The 15,031-nt window shown below is 38.3% G+C and overlaps 1 protein-coding gene across 1 annotated transcript in view; it reads right to left on the reverse strand.

Annotated features, from left to right (window-relative positions):
* Nucleotides 1-400: 400 nt before the first annotated feature.
* Pla2g4a (phospholipase A2, group IVA (cytosolic, calcium-dependent)) overlaps nt 401-15,031 on the reverse strand; it is a 127,969-nt gene continuing 113,338 nt past the window's right edge. Inside the window, exons 16-18 of the mRNA XM_013021849.1 lie at nt 11,537-11,732; nt 9,958-10,115; nt 401-871 (exon numbers count right to left, since the gene is read on the reverse strand). Coding sequence (XP_012877303.1) covers nt 740-871; nt 9,958-10,115; nt 11,537-11,732 — 486 coding nt within the window. The 3' untranslated portion in view covers nt 401-739. The remainder of the gene's footprint in view (nt 872-9,957; nt 10,116-11,536; nt 11,733-15,031) is intronic.

The following is a 15,031-nucleotide window of genomic DNA, read 5'->3' on the forward strand; positions in this document are numbered from 1 at the left end:
CATGTCTCAGCAATGTTCCCTGGAAGCAACTGCTCTGTCTGGTGAACAGATGTCAGCCAAGTAAATGTTATATTAGAAACGTTTAGATAGTTTTTATACTTACTGAAGAAACACGCCCTGATTAAACAAAATACACATATTGTATATGTTGTTTTTACAAAAATAAACAAGCATGATTTCAATGTTTTCTAAGTTTCACATTTGAGTATAGCACTGTTTGTGTTGAAAAGCAGTGAATCTGGAAAGTCTCTCATAGCAACAATGTTCAAATGTTCAATGTTCATTCAAAGAGTAGGTCAGACATCTATGTTTATTTTTATATTGAAGTACTTTATTTCGTCTATATGTATGCATATATAAATAAAAATAGTGTTATTCCATGGCATGAATGAATCAATGGGAAACCTTACTTACTGAAATTCAACCATTAAATAATTTGAAAAGAAAACTACATCAAGACACAAGAGAAAGGAACAAGGAAGCTTGGTAAGAAATATTTAAAACTACAATTGATATCAGGAAATTCCTACTGGCAGTAACTGGTTACTAAATACAGTGCTATATGATTCACACCACTTATCAACCTCACCACTTGTAACAGCATTATTTCCATATGGATGAACAGCTGCAGATTTAGCCAATTTCTCAGGTTCAGTCCAATCTGTGCTTTTAAATCCAGTTGTCATGGAATTACAGGTAACCGTCAGCATTAGGAAAGGCTGATCTTCCCACACTCAGACTACGCCGTGGGTTTACTTAGAAACTCCTTGTTGAAAAATTTTCTTGCTTCCACATTACTGAGGGAAACAGAGCAACGAGATGGATTCTGTCTTCTGTACTCAATGCTTTCGATGATAGCATCTTTTATCACCTACAGATGAAGAGAAGATAATCAGCATCCCTGTGAACCTAAGACAGATAAAAGCCAACATCTAATGTATGTTTTCTCAGTGTATTCTTTTTGAAATACATTGAGAGAAATCTGGGTCATGCATATATTATACATATGAAATCGACATACCATGTTGTACTGTGATTAAACTCAAATCCAACAAGCTATCCTTCCTTCTTCTACTAAAGAAGAATTCTAGGATTGCTCCAGATGTTTTGGGGAGCAAAATTGTGAATAAAATTGTAGTATAGAAAATATGAGTCTGATCTATCTTTCACAAGGAAGGTGGAATATAGGTAGCTAGACCTACCCTACCGTTTATATCTTTTAGAGTAGACAAAAGGGATTGGAGACTACAGTGATTCCAGATGCCCCCTAGTGAGAGGAGAAAGCCTTGCTGAAGAAAGACACTCTGAGAAGTACAAGTTGTCATGTCAAAAACGAGCTTTACAACGTTGGTGCGGGGGTGGGGGGGAGGATTGGGGGGGGTAGAGGGGAGGCTGGGAAGGGATGTGAAGGGTAAAGAAAGGAGGAGGTTGCAATGCTTGATAAGAAATGTACGCATTATCCTGCCCATGTAATTGTAACCTCTCTGTACAGTATGTTCACAAAAAAATAAAATTAAATTAAAAAAGAACCCCCCCAAAAAAAAGAAATACACTCAATCACACAGTTACAGAATTTTAGCTAGGAAACACCTTATCCGTGACTTCACTGATAATAACACACTGCCATTTTTTGTTCAGAATAACCTTTATGTATCAGAATTCACAGTGAAAAGAAGAAAATAGAGGCAATGTCCTGTTAACCTAGCTGGGAATTATAGGAGACAAGAGAAAATTGTGCTACTTGGGCAGAACTGATAGTTCAGAGTAACAGAAACGAGCTTTGGAAGCAGGACCTGTTCAGTACATTGCTCTGCTCCTGCTCTAGAACCCAACTGACCTGAAGAAGACCTCGTTCCCCAGGGAAAGGGCTGCAAATGTCATCTTAACTATGAACCACATACCTGTCTCAGGGCACTAGAAACAAACACAAGTCATGGGGTGTTCCACAATATCTCCCACACTCTCCTCGAGGACATTATTAAGTCATTGTCCATGTGCTTCGGCCTCATGCTATTTAGAGAAACTCTTGGCAAGTTTGAGTTGCTTCAGATCCCCCTCAGGGCTCCTGTGGCCCATCCAGCCTTCGAGGCATGCGCAGAGGGCTTTTCTCAGTCCCACACACTCCCTAAGCAAGCGTGGTCCAAAAAGCCTGGAGGAGATCCTTGTGTGACCTCAGCGGCGCTCACACGTAATCTATGCTCTGTGAATTAATATCAGGCCCAGGCGGCAGAGGCCTCTCAGGGAAGGGAATGTCTGGCCGGTGGGCGGTATAAGGCCCATGAAATCATTTCATACGTGATGAACCAGACACGGATGCTCCTCCTGTGATCTCACGGGCTAGTCAGTGCTGTCTGTCTCTGTTAATAATTTTGTATGGCACAGGAATTACCTGATAAATACCTAAATATAAATAGCCTTTGCAATCATTCCTTTTATTAGGAAGTTAAAAAAAAAAGGTTGATCATCCCAGCAAGCCTTTTCTATTATAGAAAAGAGCAACTTGTGGGAGAAATATAATTCAGTTGCACACTTTTAAAAATAATATATCAGTTCACATCGTACTGATGATTCCTGTGGCACTATCCCTTGGTGAATGTGTGAGATCCAGGACAAGTAGCCTAAGCCCTTGATCTAATTTCTTCTGCTTTAAAATAGGAATGTTGTGGGTCAGGCACCTGTGGCTCATGCCTGTAATCCTAGTTATTCAAGAGGCTGAGATCTGTGGATCCCTGCTCAAAGCCAGCCCAAGCAGGAAAGTCCATGAGACTCTTATCTCTAACTCATCACCAAATAGCTTGAAATAGAGCTGTGGCTCAAGCCATTGAGCACCAGCCTCGAGCAAAAAAAGCAAGTGAGAGCAAGAGACTTTATGCTCAAGCTTTAGTACCAGCATGCAAATAAAAAATAGGATTCAGGGTGCATAAGTGTTAGAAATCACTTACATATAGTACTTTGGGCAATGTCTGGCACAGCTAGCATTTATTCATATTGTTACACCTAAGTTATTGGTGAGGAAAACTAGGAGCTGTAAGTTAGAAGTTAGGTGATAAGGTTTATAAAAAAATTTTAAATATAGTAAAGAATGATCTTTTTATACAATATAATTCAATAGCAATTCCACCATTCAAAGCGTCCTACTCTGTCTTCTTTTAGCAATTTGTCTTTCTAAAGACACAAGTTAGCATGCCCATCATGATTTCTGCTTTTGCTTATTAGCTGGAGAAATAACACGTCTTTTTGCAGAGAAGTTTCAAGGACACAACAAAATCAAAAACAAAAAAAAAACTTTTCAAGTACCTGAAAATCTAGATTAGAAAACGCCACAGCAGAAATATGTTAGATAATGGTGGCTGCCAGTTCCTCTATAATGAACTCATGAGAACAGAAACATTAATATCAATGTCACAGAATAGTGAATTTTTCCAAAAGTGGACCCTTGCTGTAAATAAGCCATTCTCAAAAAGGGAAAAGAACACTGATATTTATAATGTGAAGAAACCCAAACTCAATGCAGGTCTAATGTGCAACCACTAGGTGGCAGAGAAACACTGTCCTAGCAAATCATTAAACAGTTTTCAGTTTAAGGCTGAGAACATAACCCAGGTGGTGGGAGTCAATGCTGTAATATAACCGGAAGCTAAACTCACCACTATGTCAGCGGCTATATTTAAACCTTTTTGTCATGGAGCAAATAGATGTATCCAAAAAGGCAGTATGTCATCTTTCAATCTCAGATGTGCTGTTTATACCAAGATTAATCTTCAAATGCTTGTTTCTATTTCCTCTTTCATTCTCCTCTGAAACGCAGAGTCTAAAATACTTCCTGTTAGTGTGACAGGCAAGGCCTTATCTCTCAGCTTTTGCCATCCCTTCTGCCCATGTCAAAGTCTAACCCATGTTGTTGCTGAATTGTGTTATTCAAGGGGTCACAAATTGTTGAGCTAGGTCCCCTAATTCTTTCTCAATAAAGATAGAAATTTAAGAAAATCATTTTACAGAGTATATAAATATCTCTCTCCTTTCCTCTTCCCTTAGGAAAGAAATTTAATGAGGCACTGGTGGTTCATACCTGTTATTCTAACTACCTGAGAGGCTGAGAATGTTGAGATCAAAGTTCAAGACCAGCCCAGGAAGAAACGATTTATGAGATACCTTCTCACTGACCAGCTAAGCATTGGCCCACCAGTATTATTCTAGCTCCAGGAAAAATTAACATAGTTGAATCATTCCTGGGCAGGGAGCAAGACCCTATCTCAAAAATAATCAGCTGAAAATAAGGCTGGAAATGTTCTGCAATGGTTACCGAGCCTAAGTAGTAGACATAAGGACCAAAGGTGAATCCCAGTAGTATCAAACATAAAAAGAAAGATCAAATTTGGAGGTTTGTAGTCAATGTGTTTGTAGTCACAATAGAAAACAACCAAACCTAAAACAAGAGCCTAAGAGAAAGTTGGGGTATATTTTGAGAGAGAAGTAAATAGTTTCTGAATCTGCTAACACCGACTTCTGAATAAGAACTGAAATACAGGGGCTGGGAAGGTGGCTCAGTGGTAGAGCACTTGCCTTGCATGCATGAGGCCCTGGGTTCAATTCCTCAGCACCACATAAGCAAAAAGAAAAAGGCCGGAAGTGGCGCTATGGCTCAAGTGGCAGAGTGCTAGCCTTGAGCTGAAGAGCTGAGGGACAGCGCCCAGGCCCAGAGTTCAGGCCCCACGACCGGACCCAAAAAAAAAAAAAAAAAAAAGAACTGAAATACAGCCAGGCAGCTGTAACTCACACCTGTAGGTACTAGCTACCTAGGAGGATCTGAGTTCCAAAGGATGGTAGCGCAAGACCAAGGCAGGCAGAGAAGTCTGTAATTCTCCATTTCTAAAATAACTTGCAAAATGCCTGGCTGGAGGCTTTGCTCAAGTGGTAGAGCACAAGCTACAATTAACTACTGAGAAAATGTAGGAGAGGCTCCTTCTGAAAACAGATTATAGGTAGTGATCCCACTACAGGATAGGGAGATCACTTCTTTACGTAGGAGGAAGGATTACTGCTCAGAGAAGCGGAAAAGAATCCATATAACTAGGGCATTCTAAGTTTCCCAAATAACTGTTATTTATTTTGAGTGCCCATTCTGAGGCATGAACGCAGAGCCTAATTGCTGTACATTAGCTTTAGTTCTTATGGCCCATAGCTCTACTTCTGGCTCCTTAGTGGTGAATTGGAGGTAAGATTCACAGCCTTTCCTGTCTGGGTTGTCTTCAAACCACAATCCTCATCTCTCAGCCTCCTGAGTAGTTCAGATTACAGGCAGGAGCCACTGGTGTTTAGTTCAAATGAATTAATTCTATTTTTTTTCTATTTTATGCTTACTTGTCTTCTTATTAATTTAGGAGTGTTGATGCTGACTCAGATGATACACAGGAAAGGATTATTTCCTTCCATACATACCCAATAAAATAGGCCATGATACACTGTAACAAACTTCCAACTTATTTTTAGAAAGACAAGAACCTTGACTTGTAGCTAGATGCTCTTACCATGATGATGAATATGATTAAGTTAAGAACTAATGAACCCTAAGATAGAGACACAAAGGTTTTATCTTTGTTGCTATTCTTTTTAATGTACTTATAATGTACAATGTGATTTTTTTTGTTTCTTTGTATGTGCTTCCTCCATGATACAACTCCTGGTGTCACTGTGTTTGATTCCAGTGTCCTGCATCTTTATATAAATTTTTCTACTTTGGGGAGGGGAAGGGAAATAACAAAATGCTGAAATAAGGATATAGGATAACCCATTGTAACAATGAGATGTCCAAGACACTATGTTGAAAACAAACTTTGCAACTTTGCGGGGAGGGAAAGGAAAGCGGGGATCAAGAAATTGGGGAGGTGAGGAGGAAAGGGCTGGTATGGGGAAAATAAAGGAGAGTGTAATAATGCTCCATAGGAAATGGACTCATTACCTTGCTCATGTGACTGTAACCCCTCTGTACAGTATCTTTACAATAAAAATAAATAAAAAATTAAACAAAAATGTAGTAAGTTGTACTTTCCCTTATGTTAATTAAGATCTACTACTAAGTGCTTTGCAAAATTATTAGACAAATGTAAAGACTCAAACTTTATGTTTGTAAAGTAAAAATAATAGCGTCAGGGAATATGGCAGAATATACTTACAGCGTTCATTGATGGAATGAGACTGGAAAACAAAGCCTTTCACTGTCATAACAGAATCAGTACTAAGACTGTGTCCTGCCTCCAAAGTAAAGTATTGGTTTATGAACTGAGCTGTTCTCTCAGTTTATGAACTGAGATGTGAGCAACCTGGCCAGGAATACATTTTGTAGAGATTCCTTACGGTGGGGAACTCTGCATGTAACCAGCAGCACTTTGTACCTGACACTGGCTACTGAAGGTTAGTAGGGGGGTTGGTGAGGAGCATGAGTGAACATTTTACAAATGTTATGACTACACTGTATCTCCTCTTAGGGGACAGGCATTATTAGTATCTCTGGAGGATACAAAGTTGACAAGTCATTGCTTATACAGGTTTTGTAATTTATAATTAAAAGTAGAAGAAACTACAAACACTAATCATAATTACTGCCATTGCTATATTTGCTATTTCAATTTCCTGCATGTCTATTAAACACCATGCCCTTAAGTTATATTGTTTCACTTAAACTCCATTTGGATCCTGTAACATCTGAATCACTGTTTCCCCTTACACTTGAAGAAAGTGAAATTTGGAAGGTGCCGCCTATGTGTCAAAGATCACTCAGCTAAGAGGAAGCGAAGTGAGGATCTCAAGACCCAATTTGGTCTGATTCCAAGGCCTTTGCCTCCTCCACATACTGCCTGCCTACCAGAGCAAGCCTCTATACATCGGTCTAATAAGGAAGCCAAGGAAGCAGACTGAAATACCCTAATCTTGTCATGGTAAAGGCACGGAGGCCATGTTCAGTGCAAAGGAATTTGGGAGGGCTAAGTAAGAGCAGAAACCCAATGCTGAAACCCAGATTGCTGTCATGAAGTGAGCAAATACAGAACTGAAAACCTCTCAAGACGAAATGTAGCATGTACAAAAGTGGGTCAGCTAGGATGTCCTGGGAAAATGTGGCGAAAGGAGCACATAGCTGTTGGGGGCAGGGTGAAAGTTGTCTCAGATGAGAGTCAAATTGGAAGACGAATTGAAGAGGAGAAGCTGCCTTCAGCCACACACACTGGTAATGGACACCAAATGGGAATGGATCTTTGAAAGGATTGGCAGGCAAGCAACTGTACTTGCTGAGTTTATATCCCAGGGTCTGCCATCTTCAACCAACTCTGGCAGTTGTGTGTCATCGTACTGAAATTTACATCAGTATCTCCCTCCATCCAAATGGTGTTAGGATGGGATTTAAATCCTAACAACTGTCCTCCATGCTAATTTCAGCAAAATCGAATGGCTCTTTATATATGCATTATCACTTAGCAGGAAGCTTTGATAATGGCTAAAAAAATATTTTCCATTAAAGTGCACATGGGAGGTCACCGAGAGAGATAGAATGTAATCATTTAAAGCTTTATCTCTCTCACACACACACGCACACACACATATACACATACAGAGTGATCACTTGAATATGTATCTCCATGTTCATATAGTTTTAAGAGAAGGCCTACATTCATTCATTCATTCAAAAACCATTGACTTGCTGCCTAGTCAGCCATTACTTGTAGAAACTTGTCTACACCATGCATTCTATATAACTGCAAAGGTCTTGTCATGTAGACCTTTGCAGTTATATAGAATGCATGGTGTAGACCTCCTTTGGACCTCCAAGGATACAGGACGGACATGCTGCAAAGCTCAGATTCCCATCTTCTAGCGAGTTTCCACTTATAGGCCACTATTCATACATTACCTAATTATGTATTCACTACTGTCACTATGATTGGTCCCATGACATCTGTGTTAATGATGAGGAAACCAAAATTCCAAGGTGTGAGAAGCTTATTTGAAGTCATACATGTAACCCCTCTGGGCTCTCAAAATGATATATAACCCATGACCTAGCCTCTACATGCCATGCCAGAAATGGTAGCAGAAGCTCTTTAATAGTGCCTTCTTAATGGGTTGTGATGAATCAACATTGAATCTGCTATAAGTCAAGACATTTAGTTTGGAATTCAGTCTATTTTTGTTGGGGCTTTAACTTTAACTTTCACACTTATGTGTCAAACAAGCTACCTTGAAGAAGGCTTTGTACAATGTTTAACTGGAACTATATCACTTCTTACAGAAACTATTTGAACAGGTTTTATAAACCAGAACTGAAAAGAGCAAGAGAAATATAGTTGTTTAAGATGGAAATATATGTGTGTGTTTATTCTCAAGTCCAACAAGTTGTTTCTATAATCTAGCTCTTTCCATTTCAGGATGACCTATGATATTTAGTAAGTTTCATTCCAAGAAATATATGGAATACATTTTCACACTTCAAAGATAGACATTATAACTCCTTAGCTGACTTTGCTTTCTCCTAGTAAGGGACTTTATAAAACACAACTCTTTTGTGAACTTTTGTTGACTCGTTTCATAGGTTAATAGACTAATACACTAATTTTCTCTCTTAATATACTGTAAATTTTCACAGAAATAATGTAGCATGAAGCTTTCAAATATGCACTTATAAGCAATATAAATGAGGAATAAATATACTGAGAAAATCATATGCAGTATACATTAACTATGCTTTATATTCTTTGCAAAGGCAGGCTGAAAAGAATCTTAGTCACAGAACTTATTAGTAAAAAAATCATATATTTACAAAATAGAAGCCAAACACAACCCAGCTATAGTGACTGCACATGATTATCATGGATAATCTCAGGACAAATTGAACAGGCCAACAAACTTGATGTGCCAAAGTTCACTTAGCTCACAAATTTAATTAAATCCTACAGAAACAGAACCCTTAATACTGAGTTCTTTTGTGGCATTCATTTAGCCTACAAACACACTGACAAATTAAACATGATATCTTTCTGTACTTCATTTTTGTCCTTTATTCTTTTTTCTTTCAAATATACAAAATCCAAGTAAACCAATGAACTTGAGCTTTCACAACTGATCATCTTTTGTCAGAAATTATGATTTGGGACCAGAAGCTAATGATTTAATCACACGATTTTTCAGACTAAAGAATCTCACAGACACAGGTTCTAAGCAGCAGATTAATGATAGAAATAACTAATGCTGGGCTGGGAAGGTATCTCAGTGGTAGAGCACTTACCTTGCATGCCTGAAGCCCTGGGTTTGATTCCTCAGCACCACATAAGCAAAAAGAATAAAGCCGGAAGTGGCGCTGTGGCTCAAGTGGTAGAGCGCTAGCCTTGAGCTGAAGAGCTGAGTGACAGTGCTCAGGCCCCAGAGTTCAGGCCCTACAACCGGACCCCCCAAAAAAAGAAATAACTAATGCTGAAGATAAGAACTTCTTCCTAAGGTTTCTAAAGCAAACAACAGTACCTAAAAATAAGGAAGAGTTCATTTGGCAACATTACCAAGATACACACACACACACACACACACACACACACACTGCATGTAAAAGCATGAACACATTCACTAACAATCACATCATGAAATTTTTGCTGATTAACTAAACTTCCGGCTACACTCACTTTCTTGCTCTTCTATTTCCTTTACATCATTTCCCTCCTTGTTTATAATTTATTTTTATGCTAGAGATATCAGATATCATTTAAAATGTCTAGGCTTTGCCAATTTCGAGTCACATGCCTTGTAGATTCATAGGGTTCTTCTGGAGTTTATAAAATGATTTATGTATAAGAAGTGAAGTAGCACATTTTGGGTTGTTTCATATGTAAGTCTTAACTTTGTTTCAAAAGACACAGCTGCATCCATGGGCTCTGAAAGCAACCAAGGTATTATCATGCCATAACCGAAGATACTTACATCAATGTTGTTCAGGGTATTGAAGTGCATCAAGTCATGGAGCCTTTTGAACGCTTGATTTGGATATTGAAAGTTGAAAGTCGAAAATGGTGATTCGGGATCATCGAAAATGTCAAAATCAGCTATTTCTTTCTCTTCTTGGGTTTCTCTTGGAACACCTAAATAGCAGAAGTGTCATCCATGGTGTTATTTTGAAAATACAAGATATCCCTAAACCTCAGGGAATAAGAACTCAAATGGACATTGAAGACAGAAGGGCCACAGGACCTGTAATAACCCTGGAATTAGACTTGAACACGTTATATCTACTGACAGATGCTTTCCAGTTGTCAGTGTCTCTATCTCTGTGTCTCATGGACTTCCCCCTCCACCCCCTCTCTCTGTCTCTGTCTCTCTCTGTCTCTCTGTCTCTCTGTAGCATCACTCTGGAAATAAAGGTAAATAAATTGCTTGCATTAGCCCCAATCAACCAGACTCCATGCAGTTGTATATAAGTCTAGCTCCTCTGCGTCTGATTCATGGTTGGAAAAGATGAATCTAGAATCAATTCTATCCCATTTCCTAATTTCCCCCACAAAAGGGGTCAGGTTCTGCTTGGGGTAGCTAGTTTGCTAACACATTCTTCACTGGCTGCTTTCCCTCCCTTTAACCCATCCTCAGTCCTGATTGATCCTTTCCCAAAACTCTGCTTCTGGGTGAACACAAACCAAAACTTTAACTACCTTCAGTCCACACACATCCTCATAGCGATCTCCTTCATAATGAATAGTGATAGAAAACTCCTTAAGCTCAAGGGCTCCACTGTTTGAAAACTAAAACCCCCAGTTAATTCTTCCTCTCCAGAGTTAGGATATGTTTCCCATAATAACCTCTAACCCTTGTTGATCCTTTCCTATCCAAAGAAGTCTAGAAAAGACCTTCTACTTCAGCATATTCCCTTTACCCATCTTTCCTGGTTTTGAGGGAAGAGGGTTGTTTGCATAATGGAAAACTACAGTCTCGGGTTGTAAAATAATACAGGTTTTAGAGACCTAAGCACTCTGCCTGTCACTCTCTGGGATAATAAAGGGTTCTCAGACTCCTCTGGAGATGGGGGGGGGCGGGGAATGACTGCATTTTGAACTTGATTTCCATATTCTGTGAAATCTAATACGGCAACCTGAAATCATTAGGTGTAGAGTACTCCTAGATTACATTAATTGTGCTGCCAGTTAAACATTCTCACATGGTTTTGTTTGAATGATTTGTTCTGTAAAAAGCACTGTCTCATAGACTTATTGTAAAACCATTTAACATCCCCTGTAAAATGTGCACCAATGAATCAAATCAAACCCAATCCCAAATTCTAGGATCTTTGCTGAGGTAGTCCTTGGCTTTTAGGTTTCTGGATTTTAAGGTACTCTGGGATCTTGAGACAAAAATAAGGAAAGCATTCTGGGTCTCAAAATAGCAACTATTGATCAAGGTAGAGGAACCTGTCCATGTTGTAACAGCAGGTGGAGTGGTACTCTTCTGACACTCCCTGGTATAGTATTTGTCCAGTTGCTATTTTGTGAGACAGAATCTATTCCCAGCATACCTGGAGCCTTGTACTTTCTGAAGTTGATGTTGGCTAGCACAAAGTGGATGATAGTTGGACAGTCTGTTTCCACATCAGGATTCTTGGGTTTAAAGACATAACACTCCTTCAGTCCTTCCCGATCGAACACATACGGATCTATCTTTGGGAAAGGAAGCTTGTTCATCTTAGCCCATTTCTCTGCAAGGAGAAGTTCCTATGAGAAAGAAGAGGATACATTTGGGAACTTTTGTCTTCATCTGTGTTAGTCCGACTGTTGTTCAGTATGAATTAGATGTTAATATTTGGTAGCTGTGTGCTCTTTGAGGGTCTCAACAATACCTTCAAGAAGCTCATAAATCTGAAAAAGAAATCACTCTACAAACTCAGCCAGGTGCCAGTGGCTCATGCCTGTAAGCTTAGCTACTCAGGAGGCTGAGATCTGAGGCTGTTTGAAGCCAGCCTGGGCAGGAAATCCATGAGACTCTTATCTCCAATTAACTACCTGAAAACCAGAAATGGCACTGTGGCTCAAGTGATAGGGAGCTCACCTTGAGCTGAAGAGTTCAGGGACAGTACCCAGGCCCAGAGTTCAAGTCCCATGAATGACAAAAAATAAATTAAAAAAAATTACAAACTCAATATTGTCATGTCAATTAGAAGCAAAAGACTAGCTCCACAACAGGCATTTGAAAAATTGTTGATAAACCAAATTAGTCTCTGGGAGTCTAAGAATTTTCCTCTCAATACCATTTACAATAAAATCCTAAGCAAGCAAAGAATTCTACAGCAATGAAAATGTTTGCCTCATACACTATTACACTGAGACCAGCTTTGTGGAGCAGATAATCCCATGTGTGTACAGATAATTTCTCCACTTAAAATCAAGAAAATTGTCCTTTTTAACCCTTCCCTTCTTTCTCTCTGCTCTTTGTGTTAAACATGTCCAGCACTACTGAAAATTCTTCCTTCCTGGTTATTCAACAGCAGAGCAGAGCGAAATCACCCAGTGAAAGCAATTGCGTGCCAGCAGGGAAAAGAGAGAGCCTGCTAGTGTTTACAAACATGACTCAGGCTGCAACTGACCCAACCATGTGCATGTGTGGGGAAAGAAGAAAGGAGACTGTGTGAGGTAAAAGTCCAGCTATTTTTAGAAGTCTAATTCCACAGTGGAATCAGGAAGAGGTAGAAACTTTCCCTTTCCTCTCTGATCCTGACGTGGAAAAGATTAAAAATTGGTGACTACGAAGGCAGTGATTACAAAAGGGAAAACCCATCTTCTTCCTGGGGTCTCCTTGCCTCTGTAAAGACTGAGCAATAGTGACACACACTATGAGTCAGGCTGCTAATGTGAAAAAAACCAAAGTTTTAGGAAGATGTAGTAAGTAAAGACTCTTGTTTCCCAAATGACAGCCATGGAACAGGACTGTGCTCTCTTCTAATCATGCATTTTAGTGTTAATTGATAACTCCCTGCACTTGCCACCTCTTGAGGCTGATGTGGGAAAGCTCACAGAGTACTAACTAAAGCAATGTTTTAGAGAGGAAAACTGGACAGTGTTGTTCAATGGGATAATTTAGAAGATGTCTAGGCTCATTTTTGAATACTAATGTGAGGCTGAAAAACCTTAAAGTAGAAGGGGAAAAAAAGCCAGTTAAAGAACAGAAGATGATCCAAACTGTAATGTAAAAGGCATATACTTGCCAGTTCACTTAGGTATAAAATATATTTGCCTATGTAAGTACGCATATATATGTAAATATATCATAAGAAGAGCTCATGTTCATACCTATGTTCATATGACCATATAAGATAATGCTTATCAAAATGAACCCCAAGAAATGAAACAAAAGGTTTTGAATTGTACTATTTGTGTTTTTTTTCTTTTCTTTTCCCTTTCCTTTTTTCCTTTGGTTTATTCCCTTTTATCTCTATATAAGATTTCTGTAAACTTTATGTATATAAGTTAATCTGATTTTGGGAGGGGAACATAAAGCACAGAAACAGTGGGGCAAAGGGTGAACCAATCCAGCAGTGATATTCACTAGACACTATGTTGGAAATGAACTATAAAACTTGGAGAGGAGGGAGATAAGAGGGGAAACACAGAGAGAAAATGAGGAATGATTCTTCTCAAAAGGAAATGTACTTATTACCTGTCTCATATAACTTTGCCCTGTGTATACCACCTTTATAATAAAATTTTTAAGTAAAAAATAAAAAGGAAAGAAAAAAGAATATGGATATATTTTAGTACATACAATTTATTTGTGTGTTGTTTTTACATTTTTAAACTTTATTATAAAGATGCTATACAGAGGGGTTACAGTTATATGAGTAAGATAATGAGCACATTTCTTGTTGAACATAGTTACCCACTCCTTTTTTTTCCCACTATCCCTTCCCTCCCACATTCCCCTCCCCAAAGTTGTAAAGCTCATTTCCAACACAGTGTCTTGTGAGTGTTGTTGTTGCAATAGGTCATCCTTTGGCCTTGTTTCAGCATTTTGTTATTCCCCTACCCTTCACAAAATTAGATAAATGTATATTCAAGATGTGGAGTACCAGAATCCCATAGGCATTTTTCTATATATTAAAAATCCTTTAGGGATCATCAGGAAAGTAAATTATTTAATTAATCATTTATTAATTAATTAATATATTTGTCATGCTAGGGATCAAACTCAAGAGTTTAAACATGTTAGGGAAACCACGAAACTGTATCCTCAACCTTCATTTTTTTTATTTTTATGATGAAGGTCACTTAAATCTTATGTAGACCATGATTACCTTCTCATAATAGGTCCCTAAAATTGGTATGATTTGAGAAGACAAAAGAGAAATTTTCTTTTCACTTTTGCTTTATATTATTAAATTGTTTCCTAGAGAATTTGTTCCAGTATATAGAATCATGCCCATTCTATTACACTCTGAGGGTTCTAGATGCTCTTTATATTTTGAAAGAATTTTATGCTTCTATCAGAAAGAATGGCATTGCCCCTTTCGTAAGGAAATGGAAAGACTTGGGAAAAAATCATATTAAATGAAGTAAGCCAGACCCAAAGAAACATAGGCTCCAGGTTTCCCTTATTTATAATAATTAGTATATGTCTAGGATAGTCCTGGCAGAAAATCATAGTAACTCAATAACTATGTACATATGACCATACAAAATGAGGCTAACTGAAATCAACTCCAAGACATGGAAACAACAGGTTTCTTTGTTTTTTGCTTTTCCTTTTTTGGTTGTTGACCTTGTTGTCACCGATGTACTGTATCTAGCTCTTTCTTTTCATTTTATTTGTATTTTTCCATTGGTTTGTGTGTGTTTGTGTAAAATGCTAAATTGACATTTTAGCTAGAAGAAATGATATTTTTGTCTCTGCAAATCTACATTATATTCTGGCAATTGGATGACAAATTTGTTCATTATTTAAAACTTTTTCTATGATTTGAGAGGATACTTATGTAATAATTGGCACCCACCACATAACCCAGAATAAAGTCAACTTGTGT

Source organism: Dipodomys ordii, unplaced genomic scaffold (assembly GCF_000151885.1).
Source record: "Dipodomys ordii isolate 6190 unplaced genomic scaffold, Dord_2.0 Scaffold57, whole genome shotgun sequence".
Classification (NCBI taxonomy): Eukaryota; Metazoa; Chordata; class Mammalia; order Rodentia; family Heteromyidae; genus Dipodomys; species Dipodomys ordii.